The sequence below is a fragment of the Opisthorchis viverrini genome (assembly GCF_000715545.1).
Source record: "Opisthorchis viverrini unplaced genomic scaffold opera_v5_339, whole genome shotgun sequence".
NCBI classification, from domain to species: domain Eukaryota; kingdom Metazoa; phylum Platyhelminthes; class Trematoda; order Opisthorchiida; family Opisthorchiidae; genus Opisthorchis; species Opisthorchis viverrini.
This window is the reverse complement of record NW_008751998.1, coordinates 416,687-436,951: the sequence shown is the minus strand read 5'-3', so window position 1 is coordinate 436,951 and position 20,265 is coordinate 416,687. Positions and strand designations below refer to the sequence as shown.

The 20,265-nt window shown below is 41.3% G+C and overlaps 1 protein-coding gene across 1 annotated transcript in view; it reads right to left on the bottom strand.

The window, feature by feature from the left end:
- Positions 1 to 1,063: 1,063 nt before the first annotated feature.
- Positions 1,064 to 20,265, bottom strand: part of T265_10173 (hypothetical protein) — a gene marked incomplete at both ends in the record, with an annotated part of 38,116 nt that continues 18,914 nt past the window's right edge. The window contains one exon of the mRNA XM_009176466.1: positions 1,064 to 2,089. Coding sequence (XP_009174730.1) covers positions 1,317 to 2,089 — 773 coding nt within the window. The remainder of the gene's footprint in view (positions 2,090 to 20,265) is intronic.

Genomic DNA, 20,265 nt, shown 5'->3' with positions numbered 1-20,265 from the left:
TGTCATCTTACCAGTTGCAAGATCCACCTTTGTTGTCACACACCAACCTCATATTATAGATCCAGTGATCAAGGTTTAAAAAACTGGGACACCTCAGTGAGGGCCATTGTACTTTTGACTGATGGGATTGTTTCATGATGGGATAATAGAAGTGCTCTATGGTGCAACAGTACTCATGCATTATTCAGTGACAGTGGTGTACAGATTTAAAAGTTTTCAATGATTAATTTCCCCACTATTTTTCTAAGGATACAGGGGACAAACCTCATCGTCAGATCACAATAATGAAAATAGTGAGCACCTATCGTATCTGCATCGTATAGCCTTTCCAGAATTGAAACTGATGAACTATTCTTGCTTGTTTTTTAGATCAATGATAGAACAGATACTTCATGAATGTCGTCTTCGATAATCAGACCCCAACTGGCTAATATGGCAACCAGTCTTTTGCCCAAAAGAGACCCTATCGTGCGTCCTCAGTAATATGGTTGAGGAAAGGAGGCAAATTTCTTAAGAAAATTTCAAATTATGTACCGTTAGAAGTCTCAAATACATTGCTTGCAACATAATTGAAGCTCAGTGAGACGTCCAAAACTCCGACATGAATCTCAGCTGGGTTTCCCGATATGTACTGCTAAGTGATTTTTAAAGCACGGGGTCTTCCAAACTAACAACTCTCTTTGAACTGAGATATCCTTTAATGGTTTAATCTCCCGAGCTAGAAATGTCAAAAACCCGTCTTTAGAGGTTGCTTTGACTTTCACGGGATACTCCGCATTCAACACGTTATGGTTAAGACATAACCCACAGCTAAATGTCAGATGGCCTTTGACTTAATTATTGATGCCACATCAATCGGTGACTGACTTTATCCCACAATGGATATGAACGCCGCGTGATTCCCCCACAAAGACAAGGTGGGAAGGAATAGTGTCGTTCAACCGACCAATTCAAATGATCAGTGGTTCGCTAATTTTTCATGGGCACCCGATTCTATGGACAGTCCCTTTTTAGCCACTAAGTTCTCCGATTTATTATCAAACAAAATGTGCTGAAAGGCTCATGGATAACATAAGTTTATTTCAAGCTGTTACATTTGACTGAATACTTATTTGATGAAGTATGGTATATTTGCGCAACATGTACGCCGAACAAAAAGCAAGCTTTTTAATGAACTGTTGAGTATTTGATGTTCTTTTGCACTTTCAAGTCAGATTTGAGTGAGAAGAGATGGTTTTTAAATGTGGAACTTTGAAAAGGAGTATCACCCGCAGATTCACACGCACACTTACACACACAAGTAGATACACGCATAACTATTTACCATCAACCAGTCCAATTCGCTCGGCGAAACGGCGAAATTTAGTTTTAACCTCTTCCTGCATTAGCGAAAAGCACATGGCAATCATAGAAAGTCCAATAAGGAGGTAGAAACAGCAGAATATTGGTTTTCGGGAATCTTTGTACCATTGATCCTTTTGAATACCTGGAACGAAATCCCCGAATCCTATGGTTGACAGGGTGATGAAAACAAAGTAGGCCGATTGTAAAACGCTCCATCCTTCCCATATGGAAAAAATGATTGCGCCAATAATGAGGTAGATGAGAATGATTAGCAGAGTTAACCAGATTGGGACCCGAATTTCTTGGGACTTGCCGTTCGGTTTGTTTGCACGCTTCGATATAAGTGATTGGGAAGTGGCGAGGGCGTGAATAAAGTGTTGAACTGAAGACCTTCTAGGATGTGCAGTTATCGGGATGGAAAGTTGCCCGTTCTTCTTGCCTTCTTTCATTGACCCTTCTGTTGTTGCTGTTTGCTGATCTGTGTCATTTTGCGTAATGGTGTTGATTTTCATTTGGAGTTCTTTGGGTGGAGTTTTCTTGAACATTTCTCTGGAGGAGTTGGCCTTCTGTTCGGGTTGCCGTTTTTGTCTAGATCTGAGGCAGAGCTTGTAGAAAAGACGTACGCAGCTGGCCAGGAACCCACCTAAATTAGCCATAAATAGTAGCACAAGCGGGATTCCAAACATGGCATAAAGCACTGTAACAAAGCGACCCAGTTCCGTCCGAGGTACGATGTGACCATACCCTAAAAAGGTAACAAAGGCAGCTTGATAATATAAGTATGCTGTAGCGACAGAAGTATATATGACAAAATATGGTTTAGCGTACTTCGAGAGACGTTGTCGTTGTGTCTAATCCCTAGACCGTGGTGCCTCAGTATTCTGACACAAACACTGCCGATGACATGGAGGAGGTGAACGCAGTTATCACCGTCAGAATACCTTAAAACAGCGCACTGTCCTACCCGGAAAATTTACATACCAGGCGGATCCCAATGAGGACGATCCGCTTCCATGAATCGAAACGGTGAAGAGATCGCATTCGGGTTATCTGAACAGAGAAGAGGCACTCCTGGATGTTTTTTCCAGTTTGATTTTCATATTCCTCAAATAGTCATCATCAGCCAGTTCAAGGCTTTGATCACAGATTGTTTGAACATAGTGGCTCAAAGTTGTCCTCCTGAAAACGAGACAATATAATTAATCGTTTTCCTCTTCATTCACTCCACCTTCTTGTATGATGCGTATAGAGCAATCAATGCATTTAGAGTGTTCTGGACAATTGTTAATAGCACGTGATTTATTTGAAACGGGGGTTCCCCTCTCTTTGTCAAGTGGTTTCACAGACACGGACATATCTAAAAACAAGTGACTCGTCGGAATGTTTTGTATCCGAATCCACTTCTATTTAGTTGTCGATCTGTCTAGGTGGGAACCATCATCCCTCATCAAGTCTTTCTACACTGTGGGTACCATGTAAGATTTCCCGCTACTTTTGAGGTTTGTTTTCACTATTCTATCTTTCTGGAGGAGATAATTACTTATTCGACCACAAATTCCGCTTTTCACCCTCTCTGCTCGCTAAAACGGCCACGTATTGTTTTAAAGTAGACGAGAACGTGGTCCTGAGGTTACTGCTTGAAATTTTCACTCAAACATTCAGATGTTCAATCCACTTCGCTAATTGGATGTGTCTCAGTGGAAACGGAAGCACTCATACGGTCAAGCGTTTTGGTATCCGACTGCTTATTTTTGTCGTAAATCAGTAACTAAACGAAAACGTTAATGGCTCCAGCTAAATTAATGTCCTCGCTAACCGACGGTCAAAACCTCTATAAGGACCTGCGATTTCGACGGATTACCTCTCACCTTCAAAGCGTTCCAAGGTTTGATTTTCCAGTTAAAGTATCGTTGCAAGGTAAACATGGTGGTGAATGCGGTTAACATCAGTTGATTCATTCAATTCTCACTTTACTCTCTTGTTATTTGATTATGAGAACCCGATACATTCATTTGCTTCACGTATCCTGGCCCTGGTTCAGTGGACTAGAGAGTTCAGATGCGGACAAACTTTAGTTGTCTTTGCTGACAACAACCCATCCAGAATGCGTTACTTTAATGCCCGGGATTAACTTATCAAATGCGCCATTTTACTGACTTGTATTTCACAAGTTAACGAGCTTTCCGACCGAATACTCAGCAGCTTTCGTTTTTTAATTCGTCTCATTTGGATACTTAATAAAGGCCTGACAATTTTGTAAACCGAAATTGATGGCGATGTGTATAATCACAGCACTACAATAAATGTTCGGTATGCCTGAGAAAGAAGCGATCTTTTTTACGTTCTTTTTGACAGCCTAATACTCTGGTTTGGTTTCGCAATGTTGTAGCAGAACCGGCAGCAGAGGAACGCCCTGGAGTATGCAAAACTGATGATATACATATTCTACTCATTATTGCGGGGTAGAACGAACACGTTTCTTAACAGAATGAATAATTTCAATAGTCTGTGAAAGGCAAATGGTTGTATGAGATAAAGCCATCTAAGCATGGCTCATTGTCTTCAGAAAAGATAGCTAGCGGATAATTTTTGTAATCAAGAAAGTGAATTTTTGGTTACGGGCATAATTTGGCATTCTGGAGAAAATTTAATTACCAGAGATGGGCAATTGATTTGGATTATATGACTCCAGAGGGCTGGCATTCAGTCTCTCAGCGGTTTTGGGTGCGTTCGTGTCACAGAGTGAAATAATTGTCCCGAGAGAATAGTTGATCATATCGGTTTGTGAAACGCACAGTTCTGCACATCATCATCATAGTCTATTTGTAGCTTCCCAAAGTGTAATTATATCTTGCATCCTATTCAGTTCACAGTTTAATTTGTTGTACAGCATGAGAAATGTGTGCTAAATAAGTCATTTTCAATTTAGCTTGAAACCATTCTAATGAAAAATATTTCACAGTTGTGGCATGTTTTGGCATGTTTTGGTTAAAAATGAGGAGAACTTCCTTTAGTTTAGGGTATAAAAATCCATGAATTTCAGCTACTGTTGCAATTATCCATTACATTTCCTTATTACACAAGGCTAGCACATTTTTTTCTTGAGAGCAGAGCATGGGGAACGAGGGGAATCATAAAGAATTGTGCTCATTGACCGTCTGAAAAGTGAAGTAAGACACCCACTGGTTTGGGTTGACAAAAGCTTGAGCCATTTGGCTGATTAATAAATTGGAAGGCTGCATAGCATACGTGAGTTGAGGGGTTTAATACGGGAAAGTGGTTCAAAAAGAACATTTAGAATAAATTACTTCTCATAACCACCCGTTCCAAGAGAGCTTTTGTTCCCAAAAAGTGTCACGGGGGTGTCATCACTGCTCTCTATGTCCAGATTAAACAACGGCTCTTATTTACTTAAGAAAAGCTCAGACGTCTAAAAAACGTTTGGTATTACGCAAAGGTTCCAACCAGGTGTCTTCGAAATGGTTAATGAATATAGCTAGACGCTTGCTTGAAGAAGCCTCCACAAAAGAATCAAAGGGACGCTTCTAGTCGCAGGCATATTGGCTTATCCAGCCAAGATTGTGCAGAGATGAAATAAAAAATGCCAGTTCTTGTGTTCGAAATGCTGTCATACTGTGACTGACCAAATTGGGGACCAAGCATACACCACATTATGATGCTCCGTGATGCGGCAGGACGCTTGAACGAACAGGGCATCAAACATGGTGAACTGGTGACCTGCGCGTGGGCAGGAATTCCAACGAGCGCGTGTCACTGTCAGCATACGTATGATCACAACTACAGGTTGAAAGTGATCATCAGAATTTCATTCTCTTTAAAATGTTACTAGGGCTTTTCTATGACAGTTGACACAGGTGATTAAAGGCTGGAGACGACAGCAAAGGAGCATCTGTCCAAGCAACCTGTAATGCCAGCTGACCTTAATTTGTTCTTCATCAAGCAAATCCTGGTCATCGGTCATTGGGTATTTACTCGTTGCTCTTCGTCGAAAGCGCGAAACAGCCAGCAACATAGACTGAAGCAATATTGCTTATTGATTCAAACATGTACACCAGGCCGTCACGGAGAATCTGGACCTTCCCGTGGTGTGATGGTTTGCGCACCTCAACGACCCATTAAATTACACAGAGGGGTGTCCCCGCAACACTTACAGAGTCTCTCATACCAGGTTGCCCATTGGTTAGATGTCTGACAAACACAGTTTCCTGGTTCTCCATGTCGGTTTTGGAACATGAGGTGGCCTGTTCCGTAGAATTGGTAACGCACTTGAGTTTCCGTCAAACACGGCTGCCTTGCGGTTAAGCCCTTGAGTCAAAGGCTTCGGCTGTGTACCCTGATAGTCCTTTCTAGGTGTAGGCGCCCTGACGGTATACCATCGATGTACAACCATGATACCCACGCCTAACACTAAACTCATGCCACATTGGTCGTCGCATGGGGCCATCAGCCGGGTCGTCTTACTCGCTGCATACATCAGTACGCGTAAGCGAAAACGGGATACTACTGGTACCTCCTTTCATTCTATTTCACACGCTTTCTCTTCCCCTTTTCTCCACCCTATTGATGATTCTTCCCTTGTAGTCCCAGCACTAAGGACTGATAATTCCGTTCGTCTCGTAACGGTTCTGAGTGAAACATCTACTCGCCACTTTTCACCGACATCATCAGGTATCACGAAACCAGTCTTCGTTGTTTTATAGTGGCTCGCGAAACACTTACTTGAGAGCAGCAAGCGGGATTCCGGTTTGGTAGTAGTTGCGTTGACCAATTCTTTACACTCCGTCAGGTGCTAGAACAACGCCATAAGTATTAACGGCCCAAGATTACATTGTTAGTATTTCTGAATTTTTAATGCGCATTTGACTCAGTTGGCAGGTCTGTTCTCCTTGACACGCTTACCCATCAAGGAATGTCCTGGGAGTTTGTGAACATAATGCGTTCTTTGTATTATCAGACTTTTGGACGTGTGACAGTATACGGCAAGCTCTCCAAGAACTCCTGTACACAAAACGGGGTCCGTCAGAGATGTTCACCCTTTCCCTTCCTATTTAAATTCGTGATCGATAAAATAATGAGACGAACGCTGGACGGTTTCCAAAATCCGGTGTTCAAGTAGCCTGCAACGAAAACCTTGTCGATTTGAAATATGCAGACAACACCGTTCACATCTTCGAAGAGCTGAATGAATTGGCCAAATTCATCCCGTTCTTTGGAACGCACTTTGCAAACAAGGGGTGTAAGATCATTCTCGTGGAAACGCAGTTACTGAACACGCCACTTGCAATCCAGGGCGAGAAACTGGCAGTTGTGGAGCGTTTCTTGGAACTCGTGCTGGTTCTGATTGTAGTGTGACAGATGAGGTAAATGCGCGAACCTGCGAGGCTCTGGTCTCGTTTACTAATTTGGGGCACCGATAGGTCAAAGCGGTATATCGCTGAATCTGAAGAGTCGTGTGTATCAGGCTACAGTGCAGGCTGTTTTGTTGTATGGCTGTGAGACTTGGCCTGTTCGAGCAGCGATATTGAAATGTCTTTAGGTGTTCGAAAACAGTCATCTCAGAAACATAGCTCATGCGAGTTGGTGTCGGCGAATCCGTAATGAGGCAATTAGAAAGCGAGTTTTCGCTTGCGCAACGGGAATTTCCATCTGAGAATTTGTCCAGGTTAGGTTAGGTTGGTTAGGTCATGTATTCTACCGAACCATCGTTTGTCGAAGAGGGTGTTGTTTTCTGTGCCCACTCAACAGTGGCAGGAAACAGAGGTGGCCAACCGTTGACCTGGCAAAAGGGCGGGAAAGAGATTACGAAACTTTTGGTTGCTGTCGGCGCTACCCGCCTACCAGAATGGGGAACGTGTAATGCCCACTGTGCCTGGTCGAAGACGCTGCAGGATATGGCTCCTAATCGATGTCAATGGAGTTTTCGTTGTCAATTTTTATCCAGATTGCCTGAATGGGTGTGTTTAGATGTAGACACCTCGAACTGTGTGGAATAAGCTAGCACCAAGTCCTTTCCCCGTCCTCCTTTAATCTTTGTTTCACAAGGCTTCCAAATAAATAATGGTTGTACGGCAGCGAAGAATCAGTGCTGAACCCCTATTTCATGCTGTCGATGATGATGATGATGTACGCCGTGCTCAGAAATACTTTACCCTTTCCCAAGACTGACCTGGTTTCATTTATCAGTTATATTACGTTTTAGTTTCAGATAGATCACATGCAATTAACTTCATTTCATTTCGTTATTGAGATGAAATTAATTGCACTGAGTCTCATAACAACGCTATCCCAACAGCATTGTTTAATTTGTCATATTTTCGTATTCTCATATTCTGCTTCCACAACCCATTTAGGTGCACGAAGCCCCAAACCTCCGGACACTTCATGTGTCTCAGCTAGGTGGAGAGTAGAACTACAATAGTTGTTAGTCTAACACCCCCAATCACCCTTCCATTTTGCCTACTCACTTCATCCAGAGGACATATTAGGCATGCTGACTCCCAGATGAATGAAGCGGAGTGTTAGTAGGCTGTTAATTTTCTCATTTTACAAGCCAGAAAACCAGGCCCATTTGGTTGGAATTTATGTGTTCCTGATAGGCATCACGCCTTTAGAACTTCTTACTCGTCAGTATGATATTCTTTTGAGCGCCAGTTTCAGGCGACGGAAGGTCCACTAGAAGCAAGAGAATTCAAATATGGGACGGCCTAGACTCTTCAAACGTCTCTATCCGGAGGTCAGAATTACTACTCCGGTGTGTTTTTGAATGAGCATGTGGTCACACTGACAGTAAGCAATGGACCAATAAACTTGCTCTCCTCGCACTTGGATTGATTAGGAACATGATGCCTAGATTAGCAATGCTAAACGGCCAATAAGACTTCAATTCTCACACTTACAGAGAAGCGACTAGTGAAATAAATCAACAAGCTGTTTCGCCCTCAGTAAATCAGCATTTGCAGACTTCACGACCTCATGAAAATACTGATCTGACTATCCTACTGTAGTGATATTCTCTTCAGTAAGGTGTGGAGTATACCGAACCAGCGGGCATAAATTTTTAAACACCTGTGCTTTGTGAAGGATGATGAATGTTCGGAAACAGAACTACTGGATTTCGATGGAAGTTAGCTCCATACATTCATTCATAGCAGATCGATATGATTTACAACAATTTGAAATAAAACGATCTTATTCGAATCTCTGTTGACGAGACCGCGACGCGCCGTCCGCCTATGATTTTGTTCCGAGTGTTTTTCACCTCTTGATCCTTTTTTTACATCAAATGGTTCTGTTGTAGACCTTGAGTTTGATTTTTATTGGTTTCATTATTTTCTGACCAAAAACCACCACATACCACCCACTAAGAGTGACAAGCGTAAATGGTTCTTGAAGTGTGCAACAAGCGTAGCACAAAGCTGACGCCTGTACCCTTCAGAAGAGCAGAAGCATACAATCAGCAGATTGTGAATGCGGGGGTCATTGGCCACTACAATCGGTTTTTTAAACATTTGATTCAACCAGATATGTAACGTAATTGATGTGCAAGTTTACCACAACCAAGAGGACGAATCTTTTAGCCATGCTTGATTATGGCTTAATCCAAAAGGGTAAATTGGATTCGCCCGTGTTGAGATGAAACGATGTATTTTACAAATCGCTAACAAAACTATTTGTTACAATGATGGTCATGCTAAAATCGATGGCAAACAGCGCACAAAATTAGTTGCGGAAAAACCTCAACCAAGCATTATTTTTCTGAATAAATCGGAATGTTCAAAAAGACAGTAATTGTGAGGGGGGTAACTATTAAACCGATGCCGCACATCAAAATGTCGGCAGGAACGTTGATTTACAGTGCTGCTGAAACATAAAAAAGGTGCATGACAAACAGTATATTTTAGCTGAACTACGAAAATGACAGCAATTCCAATAGGAATTCATTAAAAAAAGCGCACCCGAATTTAGCTAGATTCCAACTACAACATTTATCACTCGCCTATTTCTACCGGTGATGATGAAAAAACTTTTGCTTGTCATCTAAACCCTCTGTTGACGACGCCAGTAAGAGTTACATAAATTTGTCATTGTGCTTCCAGTCCTCACACACACGATTTGCAGATGGACTGAACTATGTTCACCTAGTTTCAACAAAAACAGTACGGGCCTAAACGTATAGTGGTGTGTTTATCCTGAAAACGTAAGCGAGACTAGGTATTGCCGAACAATTGCCTACACTTTGGTTTTAAGCAAGCAACACCATGAAGCAAAGTAATTATACTCTATTGAAGAATTGGAAGGAATATGATCAGGTTACGAAAAGCTTGGCCACCCGGGAATCCTTTAAGAGCCGCTTCTGAATCCATGACTTGTCAGTCATCAGGTCTTTTATAGGGGCGCCAATTCGCCGACGACTAGATTGTCTAAAAAACTTACCAACTGGTTTAAAAAGGCTCATAGCTAAAGCTTACATATCATTTTTTCTCAATAGATGTGGTCAATGCACACCGAAAACAACTCCAAAAGAGTGGAAATTTGGGTATCCAACAGAACCGAATTCCGTTATCTATCAAGTGTGTGGATAAATGTGAGTGTTAAATAGAACCTGTCAACTGGCTTAATATCAAGGGAAGAGGATTCGTATCTGGGTCTCCAGCTTCTTCGTTTTCGTGATTCCAACCAGGGGAAAATAACTGTAAGTACATCTATTTTAAGGATTTGAGTATTAGTAAAAGAAATATCCAATTAATAGTAAACCGCAAAAGTTGCCCCCCAATGTAATTTATGCGATCTTCACGAAACAAAAATGTTGTGCTCTCATCATTCCACAGAAACCCCGTGGTGAAAGAACCAGGTAAGGAACCCAGTTAAGGAACAGACTAGGCTCACTGTCATTGATTAGATATTCTTTACTGATATTTGCGGTTTGTGGGCTGTGCCAGACTTTAAAATTGTATTTCCAAACCCATTTCTCCTAATGCGGTGATTCCGATTCGTCCACACCAAATCAGGGCAGTGTTTAGTGCTTCTTACAATTTCCATAGCGGATGTCTGAGTGTTCTGTCAAATTCCGCTTTAAACTACCACAGGAGATTTATAGAAAATTTGTCTCGTTAAAAAACTAACGAATTTTCTTATTCACTAAAAAGGTGTAATTTAGTCGATGAACTAGAAGTATCTAGATTTTCGGGCTTATAAAGTAATCACACTACTTACGGCATTTAAGTTACAATGCATTATCATCCATTTCATTGGTTTTCATTTAACTGGCTGATTGTTTCCACAGTGTGGCTTTTAACTTCAACTTTGCTTGCAAAGGATGCTGATACGATCCGTGGGGCTTATAGTCCCTGGTGGAAGATATTTGGAGGGATTCCCTAGATAATTTAATGTATCAGCATGAACCACAGACTGGGAATAAGTATGGTCTACTGTTTGAAGGAATAACTGAAGTTATGGCTCCATAGGTGGGCACAGGTCTGTCTCCCGAGCTGAAAGCCATAATTTTCATCATCAGCACTCCTGATGATTGATCGCCGGCACTTAAGCTTCCAGCTCAATAAATGGATCTGGGGATAGGTATGGTTCCCAAGCTGGCTGGTGAATTGGTATTTTTAGGATTGAGCTCAACGCATATCACGTTGCACCCTATCGCTCCGGTGTCTTTGTTAAAATGACTTTTAGCGCAATGGTGCAGTTAATTCGGGCGGCGAGGAGTACGGTAACGCCGCATGGTTCCACTGACAAGGCAGTGTTTGGACCCGTTTTGGTATGCCAAAATCCACTCAATTCTTCCATTCCGCGTTGTATGCTTTTAAGAGTTTCGCAGAATAATTTCTTTTAAGAGGTCTAGTAAACAATAAGCATTGTTTCAAACGGCCGCAGAAACGAAAAACTGTATGAGTTGGCCTAGTAGTGGTAGTGTTTTCGGATATTTTTTTTTACCAAACTCTGATTCACTGGGCTTGTTAGCCGTTGCAAGCATTTGCCAAAAGATCAGATACCAGGAGTAACCCAGCAACACTATCAATAACGGTCTGATGTAGGGAAGGTCGGTAGCTTGTACTTTCCAGTACAATCGTGCACAATAAATGCAGATTTAGTCCTCTAATGATGGCAGAATTGACACGCACCCTTGAACCTATGAGAAGCCGACTGCGGCATGTCTGCAGTAAACGTGGAAGGTCTTTTCACCAGAGTCGAATAACAAATTTCCGCCACTTGCAAGCATAACAAACTGTACGATAAACCCATTCTTTGGTTTCTGTCCACCCATTGTTCACTGTTTTAAAAGCTTGGTAGGTCTTCTTTGCGGTTTTCAGCTTGCCGGCTGTGGTCGACCTTAAAAAAGTCTGATCTACCTCGACCAGCAAGTGTGGTGTGCCGAGTTAATTCATTCGCGATCCATTCGTCAATGCTATCCAAGCCTAGTTTCGAAATGGTGTTCTTGTGGCTTTACACCTGCGTGTCACCTGAGGCCTTACCAAAGAATGGGCGATCCGAAATAAAGCCGTTTTATGGGTAACACTGTCGACTCTGATCATAATCCGCCTGTCATCATCTGTAACGATGTTCACAGCACGGCTCCGAACATTTGACAAGGTATACTATGGCGGCAGTTCATTGCCCTCAGGCCAGTCGTTATCAAGCGCAAGAGTACAACATACCTCGCTTCTCCAACCGTTCAGTTTGGATCATTAGTGTCGAATGTGCAGGAAATGCTGTGAAATATTGATTCCAGGGTTCGTGATCAGTCATGCGTTCCACGAAGCATGGGTGAACATAAGCGAGATAGATCATTTCCAGTTTTATAACGTCCTAGTAAGTTCGAGAAATAATCTGATTTTCGGGCTTCAGCCTGACAGTGGAGCATAAAGTGCGCAAATTTTTGACACTTTCGCATCTGCGCTATCACAGTGTCCCACACATTATTTGCAGCGGCACATTTCGTTCAAAAAACTTTATGAATATGAGCTTTGCTTGTTCCCTCTTTACCACAAGTGAATAATTTATCCGCATTTAGCATACTTGGTTCACCAAGCAAAGAGTCAGAGAAAGGGCCAGCCACTATCTTTACAGTGTCGTTCCGCTCCGTCATCGAGAGATTTTGACAGAAATGCGATGTTGTGTTGTGAAAGTAACAGTCGCGCACAACCAGTTTGATGTGGATTTTGATTGGCAAGGTTGTTAAATGTGAGATACCTTTTGTTGCACAATACTTCACCGTGATGTTTAGGCTATTAACAAGTCTAAAGTCCGGTTTTAAAGCGTTCTTCCAGTTCACGAATGCAGGGCATTCCATTCATTCATTTAAAATATCAAGGGATTCTACCAATACCAGCAAAAATAACGTTATCTTGTGAGGCACAGAGCAAAACAGAAGCTAAGCCATGCTTTCGAAAACAATGTGGTATCCGTATTTGAGTAAAAACCAAGCTTCGGTTCAGAAGAGATTGATCCGCGGTTTTCCATCAAACTATTGATCTATTTATCAACTTGGTTGCATCCCTGTTCGTTATCCAAAGTGCCAAGAAATTCCGAAGTTAGAAGTAAACATTTGGTGCCAACCTGTTGCGGGATGTGGAATCATTTTCTTCACCTCCAAAATCTCCACTATCTTACTTCCATATGGTTTCATTTCCTACCACTTTTAAGAGCCATTCGGAAACCATCTTGATAACCCCGTCAAACAAGTTCACTAGGTGCTATTCTGTAGCGCTTTCACTTTTGCAGCTTTTCAATGTCATGTGTATGTACGTATGTCTGTCGTAATTCACGGCATTCTGCTTATGTTACAGCGGTATACTTATGGTGTTTCCCGTGCTGTACTACTGAAGCAGATCTGTGCCGGTAGTTTCAATGAAAGTTCGTGGTTCCAACTTAGATCTGCTACCCCTCACTTGCAGGGCTGTCGGCGATTGAAATGACCTAATTAAAGCAACTATTCTTATCCACGGTGAGGCTCCTTTAAAGACGCTTGTAATAGCAAGAGGCCGGGGAGTGCGCAGGTAAACTAAGCGTTGCGGATTTTCTGTATACCACTTCAAACAAATATGAAAGTGAATATCGTAGATAGGCACAAAGACAAGCAAGGATGAAAGCGTTAGCTGCTAAACTAAACCTCTTTGTGATTAGAGAGCCATCCGTATGCTTCACGTCTATGTGAATACAAGACACCTGTCCTCCACTACATACATGGTAGTGTTTTGACCTGCTCCAGAACTCTCCAGCAAAATACAAACGAACAGATACGTGGTCGTAAACAGCATGGTTTTGAATTTTGAGGTGAAAAGCCCTATCAGTCAAAAAGCATTCTGAAGCTTTTGCGAGTCAGTAACATGGCCCACCTGAGACCCAGAGAGGTGTTCGACCCAGCGCCTCCCATTTATTGTCCAAACATTATATCATTGAGCCACAATTGACTGACCAACATGTTGGTTAGCCCACACTTACGCAGGATATAGCAACGACATCTTTCAGTCAAGAAGCTCGCTCGTTTCATGTGCCAAAGTTTGGGTCGCATCTTCAATCAAAGCACTCTCAATAGGGATACTAAAGTCTAAAGTGATTTACTGAAACCTTCGCAATCATATGTGGCATGTAATTCCGTTAATGAGGGGAGACCTGACCGAAATGCGGTACGAGCAGATACATAGGCTCTTAGGAGTTGCCGCAATCCAGGACTTTTGAAAAATTTTCACTTCTAAGCGCGGGTCAAAAATAGCGGAAAAAATAATTTGGGTTAGTTATTTTATTTGAACTTAGATGCCCAACGTTTGAGCGAGGCCACATTCTGACACGAAGCCCTGGGGCGTAATCTGACGAAGATAATGTGAACTCCTGAACTTTAGAAAGTCTGTAAGCCAAGATCTGTCCCTGTGAATTTTGGTTGGTGCAGATGGGTCCTACAGTTCAGATTCAATTGTTATTACCACATTGGACGTTAGGTAGAACAAATTAGTTTACGATTGTGACAAATGAAGAGGGTCTCAAATGGCATAATACAAGCCACTCCTATGAATCCGAAGCAGAGAATTCGCTGTGAAATGGCTATATTTTGTTCAGAAATATAGTGGTGGCTTTTGTGGTATGCGAAATGTATAACCTCTTTGTTCGTGTCGAAAATGATTAGATACAATGGATCGCCTTTTTATGAGGGAAGTTGTCACCCAAAATTTAACCGTGCCTGATTAGGAAAGCCTGTTTAGCACGGATCTTACTTACAAAGAAATGGTTACGATTTGATACACAAAATCAAATGTTTGCCTCAACAAGCCCAAATTTTAGCTTTCTTAAAACGACTGCCTGCTTACGCGTTCCTTCAAGGGGGAATCCGTTTATACAGTTTTTACACTTTCTTTTACATTATACTTTTCGGACCCTACATGGACGACAGGTGTGTCTCTGTCGATTTGCAAGTGCACCCACTTGCTAACAAAGTAGTGTCTGTGCCGACAGTTTAATTTAAGGAAATGATACTCAGCAAATAATCATGAAACAAATGTTAATAGTAAATGCAGGAACACTACCCATTCTAACCCATTCTAACGTTTGTAACAGTGATCTTTGAAATGCCTGTGGCTTCTTGGACAATGAGTACGGAACATGAGTACGAACAGTGTCAGTCACTGATACTAGTAGTAGTGTTTGTCTCATCACGTCGGGAAGGAAATTGATCACTAGGCTAACTGGTGACATAGATGTTGAACGTTTTAACCAAAAATAAATATCCCTTGTTATTATATTCAGAAGCCATAGGCGCCTCACTCATAACTAGATATAAAAGTTGGGTTTGCCTCAATCCTATTCGTAATGAGCTGATGCATTAAGGGCGGCGTCCATCTATTTTCCCTCGAATCCTATTTTCACTACGACATGTGCTCGACTTATCGCAGCTGCAAGCAGTGGGTAATTCAATGTAATATTACGGCAAGTGTAGCAATGTTTTTTGAGTGAATCACTGATGTTGCAACCGAGATGGTAACTGTTTCATACTGGCTGGTATTGCATATACCAGAGGAACTGGAAAAATGGTTTATTTTTCTATTTGAATTCAATAAACTATTACCACTCGAAAATGTGTTCACTGAATTCAGATTCAGATTTCACTTTGACTTTCTGTTTTGAGGGAGGGTGGGATCTGGTTTGACGTTGTGAACCGAACGGCCTGATTCTAGGTCATTCGTTACTTGATATCCCGGCAACCGTCTGTGCTTTCGTTACGCTTCAAAGAGCTTCCGGTATGTTTTATGGACAGAGAGAATATCCATTACACAGATTCCACGAACTACAGGCAAATAGTTGGCTAACCAGTGAATCGCAGTGGCCACACAATCTTATTCTGCAGACCCCGCAACGTTTCGTTCACATGCTACGCAAATTTCAGATAAGTGAGTGTTGGACTCTTTCCGTTAAGGAGGTTGTACCAACCCCCTGGTCTTTGCTTTGAATTATCCTTAATATTGGCATATTTCTCGCTGTTTTTGGAACTTCTTACATATATGGGATTAATGTATTCAAAGTGGCCTTATTAAAATCTAACTCCGTCAGAGCTCCTCCATATGTTGGTTTCAATTTGTGTAGCTTGAGTATTGTTAACATCGCTCCACTAAGCACGGGTCACGCCATAAATAAATTAGGGCGGAAACGGAAGAATTTCTAACATGCTCCGCAAGTTCACTTTTGTAGTAAGGAAATTGGGTGAATTTAGCCACTCTTCTCAAATTAGGAAGACTAGACAGTATTTTGAAATTGTTCTAGCAGTGGACTAGTAAAGATTTCTTGTCTGAACCAAACCCAATACAGTTAGCCATGGAGTTGTGACGCCCTTGATAACATAAACTGCTATAAGTGATAAACATACCACTGACGGTATGCTAGTCGTGCGTCTGGATTACTCAGGTTAGCAAAACGAAGGTCACAAAATGTTAAGATTCATGGTTATTCCGTAATGATATCTCCAGGAAAGTGGAGGAAATAACGAAGCCGATGTCGTTCGATCGAATTAAACGTAATGTTTATGCTTACACTTCACGAGATAAACAAACGATAAAGTCGCGGATGCCTACAGGTAAATGGACAGACACTATACATTACTCATGTCACTACAGCAAACCACCATTAAATTGTCGTCATGAGATGTGGACGCGGCCTTTAACCACAAAAATGGGCTGCAGAAACCTAGAAAAGGAGATTAAAAGTAGTGTTTTTAATTGCTATTGGGAACCAGCCAGGTATATAGTGAAGATTGGCACATATTTCAGTTAGGTCGCACATATGATAAGGGCCGTAATTTTTTTACTGACTGCTCAGTAGAACAACAAATAGGACAGTTCAAATTATAGCACATACAAAAGACCTCATTTCCTGTTCAGATGTTTTTCGACATCTTACGTCAATCATTTTGAGTTATTTCTGTATGATCTACTGTCTCCATTCGTCCGAATAAGTCTACAACCCAAATCTTTTAAGTGTGCGAAAATGGCGTTTTCATATCGCTCTTACAACGAAGGCATAGTGTCCTGTCAATGGTTCCAAACGCCTCAAATACATATGAGTGAACCCGTAACCAACCTGATTTGCACTTCTATGGTTCAAATAGTTCTGGAGATCACGAATTTCCCTTCGTAGCACGTCACTTGTTTGACTATGGGAAACTCTTCTACAGCTCACAAATGATTCCACCCATCTTGCAGCTCACCTGGAAGGTCCGGTGTCCGAATGCTCATCAAACTTGAGCCATTTATATGTAAGTAGCGAAATACACTCATTCTCAGATTAGATTAGGTGTTAACTAATGTGCTTTATGTCAATAAAAGTATAATTAAACATAACTACGTCCAACAAAATATGAACAGGCCTTTTGCAGCACACTAAGATGAGGTGCATGATATACGATGAATGCAACCGAGTCCTTAGTTGACACCAATATAGTATACAAATACTTGTATTTTTCAGCGTTAGAACACCCTTGGTTGGGGAGAAAAAGCTGCAATTTTAGGATGTCATCACTTTTGTACGCAAGTTTTGTGCTGTCCTGCTCCTGTGGCGCTTTTCGTCTCCTACTCAAGCTGTCTGCTCAAGCGAGGCCTAAAGCAAGTTATAATTATCTTGCCTCTGTAACCTAGTCTCTCCCTTTATCTGTTTGCAATTGCATTACATAAACGCAGGGAATGACCTCACACTTCAATCGGACCACTCATCAGCAAGGTTTTCCCAACCGGAACAAGAATGACCACAAATATTTGCACGCTCGCACTCCTCCGTAGAGTAAATTCAATTATTTCCTTCTTTTCTAGCTACTTTATTAATATTAAGCTCGTTAAGACACGTTTTCAGACAACCCTTTCCACTTAACTGCCCTTACATTATGCTACCTACTCTGCGATTTTTTAATGCGGAATATTTTTGCTACTAGGATACGCTCATGTGCTCTCACCGAGACAGAACTTACCAAGCTTCATCTAGCTAACTGATTTTAAATTGGAACAGATTCGCATTTTTAGGACAGAATGAGGTATGTCTATCTGGGATACGAGGAGTGACATTTAGAAAATAAATGTGGTCAGTATATAAATTCACTCTGAAACCTCGAAAAAAGATAAGAACAAACCAATAGGGTGAAAACTACGGAGTTACCGGGGTCACACAGGGACCAATAATCTGAAAATAAAGCTGAGAACGTACTTAAATTGAAGCAGTTATTACTTTAGGAAAGATGGGTTTTTAAGTTTTGTGAAAACTGGGTAAAAATACACAGTCCAACACAATATGGGGAAAAATGATTGTGCTAAGTTGTCTCTGTCTGTCGACCATTTTTGGTTACACTATGGTTAAAATGAAGCCCTCTGGCATGGTAATCAGGCTACAAGAGGGCGTCTCTGCAAGACGATCCGAAGGATGAAGGGATCACGCTGCGAAATCTCCGGATTACTTAAAAACGTCCGGGGTTAGTAGCTTGAAGGTCAGTAACTAAGGCTAGGATAGAAAGGCTAGGATAGAAGGCTAGGACATGGTCTAGGACATGGCCATGCATGTTGCTAGCATTTCACCAGAACTCCGTTTAAAGGTCGATGATAGGAAATTAAACGCAGCTCACTCACCATTTAAAGCCAAGCTGGGTCCGATGTTATTTGTATTTAGTGAGAAAGTCCTCGGCAGTTGATAAGCATTATCGTTTTGAAGGACGAAATATAGACAATACTGGTCAGATAACCAGACTGATCATAGATCTGATGAAATCCCACAGTATGTACGACGTAGATAGGTTCCGTTGTATGGCTTCAGGTTAGCTCAAAGACGCAGGGGATCTAGGAGAATGCCACATTTTGTTGTAGTTCTGTCAAGCCACCACAAACTATGTCCTTCTGCCAAATTCTATCTCCTTACCATGTTGTATAACTCAGTCAAAAGTTAAGGTCTTCAAATTCTAGGTTGACCAAGTATTGATGAAACTATTTTGATGATATCGAAACGGATTCCACTCATTAAGTTCCGTTTTTGAAATCCATTTGACAAGCTTTGAATTATCCTGAACTATGCATTACCATATATCTAACATGTGCTCTTAAACTTCTGAAGCGATATTAAGAGTTTAGCAGTTCTTATATTTTTGAAATTCCAGGGCTCATTTCATCACTATGCTCACTGTCATTTATTATAAGACTAGCGCAAGATAATCAGCTTGGAAAGCAGTTTTAAACAAATAGGGCTAAGCTCATGTGACGCATCGGTGGATAGATAGATGAACGATAGCGTAAAACAGCATAGCATAAAAGATCAAAGATCATGATAAAAAAAGTCAGTTTATCCACTAAAAGCGTACTCCCGAGAATCATACAAAATACCGGAACTCAATCAACAGTGCTCTTAAGGACAAAGGAGCAACTCTCTCTATTCGTCGTACCACGAACGGTGGCCGATTCAAAGAAACAATCTTTATGTACGCGTATTTCCCTGCACACCTGTTTTGAAGACAGAAACACCCAGAACCGTTATCCATGACAGAAGCTAAATCGTAGGTGACGAGAAATACGTTGCAGAGAAAAGAATGTCAGCTTTAGTCAAATATGTGTATGGATCAACTCAGATGGTTGCATCATAAGCGGGAGAGAAAAACGTACAACACATTCTTCCAAATAAATAGTGGACATAATAAAGGCTAAAAAGTTGTTTGGTATGGGAAGTTTAAAATATTTATGGATGTTTTTTATTCTTACTGCAAGATAAAATACTTGTGCATACTGATGTAAGAGTATGGCCGGAAAACGGGTTTATTCGGCTAGATGAAAGGTAAGATGCCAAAGAATTTACACAGACACTAGGATATAAAATATAAATGATGCGAAATTTCTGGAACAAGTAACTCTGGAGGACTGGTAATGTTTTTCGGGAAAAATTGTTAAGGGTTTCTGAATACATAGCACTAGCCTCATGAAATAAGGGCCACTAAAGGGATATTACTTAGCAGTTTCTCATAAATAGGATTACTAGAAGGGAATTTGTCAATGACATATTGCCGTAACCGTTCGCAAAGTGATTGATATGGGCTTTAAGAATAAATCCACAATCACATTTTAAACAGATCCAACTTTTAAAAATCTGTTCGTTTAGTTACGCCAATTAATAGAGGAGTGAAGTGTCACAAGTTAGCACGAGAAGCAGGCGTCAGGTTAACCAGCGCAACTTTCACTACAACTTGCTGAAGTCATTCAGTAGTGTCTTTCACATGATTTCATCGACAAATATTTTCACCACAAAATTTTGCTGTTTGGGATATGTATTATAGAGTTTCTTCAAGGTGTCGACCTCGGTGATTTTTAGTTTGGATGGGAAATAAGGCTTTAAAAATATCACTTTCGATTCACCGAAAAACCGCGTTAGTGGGGCTTGGAACGACGGTGA